The sequence below is a fragment of the Chenopodium quinoa genome, unplaced genomic scaffold, assembly GCF_001683475.1.
Source record: "Chenopodium quinoa cultivar QQ74 unplaced genomic scaffold, ASM168347v1, whole genome shotgun sequence".
Lineage (NCBI taxonomy): Eukaryota > Viridiplantae > Streptophyta > Magnoliopsida > Caryophyllales > Amaranthaceae > Chenopodium > Chenopodium quinoa.
This window is the reverse complement of record NW_018742681.1, coordinates 2368355-2374037: the sequence shown is the minus strand read 5'-3', so window position 1 is coordinate 2374037 and position 5683 is coordinate 2368355. Positions and strand designations below refer to the sequence as shown.

The window sequence follows — 5683 nt, the reverse complement described above, 5'->3', positions numbered from 1 at the left end:
GAATAATAACAACAATACACAAATATTAATTAATAACCGTAAATGCGATACAATGAAATGTCATATAGCTTTTACAACTCATTAATTAAAAGGTGTTATATTTAAAAACTATACTAATAATTAATGTATAAGTTAACAAGTTCAAATTAAATTATATGTGATGAAAGACGCTAACATGTCTCGAACTTCATTCAGCTCTTTGCTCGTCAATAGACCTCCTTTCTGTACCTTGCAAACCTTGGTTAAACAAAAATGATGTTAGCTAGAATTAATTACTTAGGTTATGTATGTAAAAATACATTTACAATTTAAGTTAGGCAAAAATTTAATTCATAGGCCTATATGACTACTACTTCACCTATTTTCTACATTTATTGCCAAATCAACTCATTCTTCCTCATAAAATGTCAATATTACTTAGTTAGAGGCAGCTAAAGCTTGAAATCACATTAAAAGAACAAGTCAAGTGTTTTAAGACGCATTTTCAACCTAAATGGCCCGAATAAGGCCTATATCACTACTTGTATGCCTATTTTCTACACTTCTTATCAAATCAACTCATTCTTTCTTTAAACATGTCATTATTACCTAGTGAGAGGCAACTAAGGCTTGAAATCACTTTAAAAGAGCAGTTGAATGGTTTTAGGACGCAATTTCATTCAAAATGGCCGAAATAAGGCCTATATCACTACTTGTATGCCCAATTTCTACATTTTTAATAAAATTAGCTCATTCTTCCTCATAAAATGTCATTATTACCTAGTTAGAGGCAGCTAAGGCTTGAAACCACATTAAAAGAGCAAGTCAAGTGTTTTATGACGCATTTTCAACCTAAATGGCCCGAATAAGGCCTATATCACTACTTGTATGCCTATTTTCTACACTTCTTATCAAATCAACTCATTCTTTCATTTAAAATTTCATTATTACATAGTGAGAGGAAGATAAGGCTTGTAATCACATTAAAAGAGCATTTGAATGGTTTTTGGACGCAATTTCATTCAAAATGGCCGAAATAAGGCCTATATCACTACTTGTATGCCTATTTTCTATATTTTTAATCAAATTAGCTCATTATTCCTCTTAAAATGTCATTATTACCTAGTTAGAGGCAGCTAAGGCTTGAAATCACATTAAAAGAGCATTTGAATGGTTTTAGGACGCAATTTCATTCAAAATGGCCGAAATAAGGCCTATATCACTACTTGTATGCCTATTTTCTATATTTTTAATCAAATTAGCTCATTCTTACTCTTAACATGTCATTATTACCTAGTTAGAGGCAGCTAAGGCTTGAAATCACATTAAAAGAGCATTTGAATGGTTTTAGGACGCAATTTCATTCAAAATGGCCGAAATAAGGCCTATATCACTACTTGTATGCCTATTTTCTATATTTTTAATCAAATTAGCTCATTCTTCCTCTTAACATGTCATTATTACCTAGTTAGAGGCAGCTAAGGCTTGAAATCACATTAAAAGAACAATTCAAGGGTTTTAAGACGCAGTTCAAGGGTTTTCTCTTATCAAAACACACCACAAAAGCAAATTAACTAAGTCAATGGCATACCTCATCAAGCTGTTGTAAGTCTGTATAATGACTCATTATATCCAACATGAATCTCATCACGTATAGTCCGCAATCAACTCCATTATCTTGTTGTGCGCACTAGCATAGGAACACAGTAAATGAATCAAACATGCATAACAAATTAGCAACATCTTACGCATCGTTTATTATAAAAATCACAAAATCATGTAGCATTACCATCGGTGATTTCCATGTAGAACCTTGAAGAGCTTGGCAATTTATCTTCTTCATAGCACTATAGAAAAGTAAGTTCAAACTTGATTAGTATGACTAATATAATAAATGAGTTAAGTAAGGATAATCAACACTAGATAGCTATATTTACTTTCGCTGTATAGACTTCACGAGGAGCTTTTTCGGATGAGGCAATCGAGCTGAATCAAAAAGGAAGATGGTGTTACCGGGAACACAAATCACCAGCAGGGTCCAATGTGTACTACAAAAATGGACAATACACAAACAAGTCAATAATTAGCCGTGTACAACATATAATTAGGGGAAACAAATGAAGTTGACATGGTCAAACGTACTCCTCAAAACATGGGGCGAATTTGAACTTGTCACCCGCACGCAATGATTCCTTGATACCCCGTTCAACATAGTACAACACGTCAGGGTAGTTGCCTAAGATTCTAGTAGTGGAGATTTGCTCGGGGCATAACCACCCTACTTGACACGGAGAATCAATCTCAAGTAAGTGCTCCTGTAGTGCTCTGCATGCATGGTAACAAAATATTAATGGGAAATTAAATGACAAGCAATCACCACTAATTTGAATAACATAGTAGTGTCTGGCATTAAATTACCTCATGAATTTTTGAACGAGGGAGATGTTAAGCATTGAACCACTTAGAAATTCTTTCACATCTTCTTTGCTAAGCCATGCAACTGCATCCTCGTCAAAGTGGAACATTGCCTTAGGTAGTGGAACTTAAATGGGAGTGTCACTAGGCAACATACTAACACGGTTGTGTAGAAATGTTAAATCCTTAGACAGCGTTTGAAGGACCGTGTCAGCAACAAGTGGAGTAGCTTGCAAAGCTGAACCTCTCGAAGAGTTCTTCTTCGACTCTTTTTCACTCTCCGACCTTTGTTCACTCCTCTTCTTTGGCACCGGTTAATCAACGCTTATTGGTTGTTCCACCCTCCTCTCTGAAGTTTGTCTTTTTTGCGAAATCTAATACAACAAATCACGCAATTGGTTAGAAAAGACAAATCCATCTAACTCTTGTGAAAACTACCGGGCATAAAGTACCGAACGAACCCAAAATCTTAATTATCTGGTTCATCAACCTTACCCAAGCACATGGCCACTGCACAAAGCTACCTTTTGCCGCCCAAAGTGTAGTAAACTCCTCCTCCTCTATGGGCACCGGTATTAGGATGTCCTCGAACCCGGTAATAACAGAATTGATCCCAACCGAGTAATGTTGTGGCCTAAGCGGTCGCAAATGGACCGTACCTTGTTCGGCCGGTTGTGCACTACCATATGCAACCACATGCAAAGCTCCAGATTCGTCCAGGTGTAGAAGTGAACAACGGGTCTCTTCCTACACCAATTTGAAAGATCAGTTATTAGAACCAAACATATCACAAAGGGTCGTTTCCTACACAATTGATAATGTGTCCATATTCACTAAGATTGATAATGTGCCCATATTCACTAAGATAGAACTAAACAAAATCACTTGTAAATCAGGAAAACGATGAGGTGCTGGATTATCGAGCTCCCTCGAGTCCGCATGTTTAGGCGTACCACCCTGCAACAAGAAATTAATGACTGCCACCTTAGATCCTACATAACTCAATATGCCAAAACTAAAAGTTTTGAAACTACCTCATTTGCATCATCGTCTCCATGTATATCATCTTCCCCTTGTCCTTTTGGGTGACTACATGAGTCGACGGGTGTATTCGAGGGGAAAGGCAAGCTCGGTAGGTTCATTTGCTTCGCCCAAGCGTTAAATTCACTTACGAGCTCGTTGCGGACTTGTTCCTTAATGGATGCCACCGTGGAAACCAAGTCATGAGGTGAGTTCACACTTGCTCGGGATCTTCCTGATTTAGTGTACTCTGGACCCATCACCTTTTCCCACCCTAGCAATGACCCTCCTACACCTACTACCCGTCCTGGATGGTAGGGCTTTCCCAAAGCCAAGGTGAAAGGGTCTTTTTCTACACTTGGGACGAGCTTGCCTTCAACCAGTTCTTCAGTGTGTTCAATCTGTAGCAAAAAAAAAACAGAAACCAATAGCATCCATAAGTAATATTTATGCAAAATATTCATAGAGTTCTCAAGTTCGTAGTTGCTTACGAGCTTATCAGCCATTTCTTTCGTTTTCGGAGCCTTGATGGCCCATTTTCCGGTCTCCTTGTCACGCGCATGCAGTGAACAGAAGAAATCACTAGCACGACTCACCAGCGTAGTGATCGTGGAAGAAGAGGGTCCTTTGGACGACCCTAGTAGCGAAGTGGGGTATACTCCTTCGTTGACCCACGTTTCCCTCCATTCACCAAATGTCTTACACCCCATACGTTGGGTGTATTGCTTCAGCTTTGCATTTTTGGAATTTTGCTCCCTCAGTTCCTACGTAATTAGAATTGTTAGTATTATTACTTCAAAAAGATATAATATATTATAAGGCTTGAAATCAAATTTACTTAAACTTACAATTGTTTCCTTTGTACTTTGTTGAATAACAAAAGCTTCCCAATCATCCTTCGATATGTTTGGCCATTTTTTCCATGGGAGTAGCTCTTTATTGATGACTTCATCATCATTGCCTTTCTTCTTCTTTGGTTTTTTCACAACAGTCTTTGTGATCCAACCACGAACTAATTCGCTCTTGAAGCCTCTGAATCTTTCCGCTAGCAAAGATTCAAACACCCTTCGCTTGGCGGCATCATTAGAAATATTAAACAGACTCTGCAAACACAAATAAAGTCGATTATTAGTTTCCCCTTTTACATAACATTAAAGTAAAGGTATTTATAATTGTATAAATATGCAAATAAAACTCTTGCCCTTGTATCATTCCAAAATGTGTCAATCAAGCCTGGAGGTACTTCCCGCATACGAAGTGTAATTGGGATTTTACGCGCACAAATGCCAACGTGAATAGCATATGGACGACGAAATTCGCCTACAGGTTGGCCCGCCTTGTCGTACTCTAGGACCATGGGACCGACGGGTTTCTTGAAACTTGTCGTCGGACCCCTCACCTTTTTCTTAGCCGGTGCCCTCACCCCTCCTCCACTTTGTCCTTGGCTTTGATTGTGGAAAGTAGCGTTCTCACCAACCGTCTCAGAAGTTGCATTTTCAATAGGAGGCGCTTGTTCAGCCTCCATTTCAAATGCATCCAGCCTACGCTCCAACTCATCCTGAGCCTGATCTTCTGCCTCACCCTAATCAGGCTCCTTGTTTACATAATACAACTCATCACCATCCTCAGAGAAGTCATCATCATCATCCTCTACATCCTCAACACAAACACGGTCCTGATCGTCCACCATGAGATGTAATCACCTGCCATAACAATCATAACACGTTAGTAGTTGTATTATAAATAAATTTGTAAGGTACAGTTATAAAATAAAATATAAATTGCCTAATTATAATACTTATGACAATTAATTAATTCATTTTCGGCTAACCTGTCATGTGATAATACTTTCAACACCTAAAATTGCAAAATTGCTGAAAAATAGTACCTCATTCGTATATTCCTTCGTTGTGGTCTAATCGCACATAATTGGTTTGGTCGTCTACGTCATTTGGTACAACAGGTCTAGGAACAGTGAAAGGTTCCGAGTCATCAAACGCATCATATTCTTCCTCATCCTCGACATCTCCAATGCCTAGGATTCTTCTTTTGCCGGCTAGCACAATAAACCATTTCATATCTGCTGGGTCAGTTACGTAAAACACTTGCTTAGCTTGAGATGCAAGGATGAATGGTTCCGCACTGTCATTTAGGTGGCTAAGATCTACAAGAGTAAAGTCATCATATTTGACGTTACGCCTGATATTATCAACCCATTTACACCGGAAAAGAGCAATCGTGAAGCTACAATAATCAAGCTCCCATATTT

General features: G+C 38.3%; 1 protein-coding gene across 1 annotated transcript; it reads right to left on the bottom strand.

The window, feature by feature from the left end:
- Positions 1–2712: 2712 nt before the first annotated feature.
- LOC110722479 lies at positions 2713–5104 on the bottom strand. The gene is made up of 7 exons (XM_021901748.1): positions 5035–5104; positions 4814–4986; positions 3906–4178; positions 3429–3815; positions 3280–3351; positions 3078–3141; positions 2713–2768 (listed from the first exon to the last, which is right to left on the bottom strand). The coding sequence occupies exons 1-7, from the start codon at positions 5102–5104 to the stop codon at positions 2713–2715; spliced, it is 1095 nt and encodes a 364-aa protein (XP_021757440.1).
- Positions 5105–5683: the final 579 nt, after the last annotated feature.

What these genes read in the sequence shown, in the direction of transcription:
- LOC110722479 (XM_021901748.1), bottom strand. Translation starts at nt 5,104, where the DNA reads ATGGTGGACGATCAGGACCGTGTTTGTGTTGAGGATGTAGAGGATGAT. An exon ending in GAGACGATGATGCAAATGAG is followed by an intron (nt 3,352 to 3,428) that starts GTAGTTTCAAAA and finishes TTCTTGTTGCAG; the next exon opens with GGTGGTACGCCTAAACATGC. An exon ending in TTTGCATGTGGTTGCATATG is followed by an intron (nt 2,769 to 3,077) that starts GTAGTGCACAAC and finishes TTGTTGTATTAG; the next exon opens with ATTTCGCAAAAAAGACAAAC.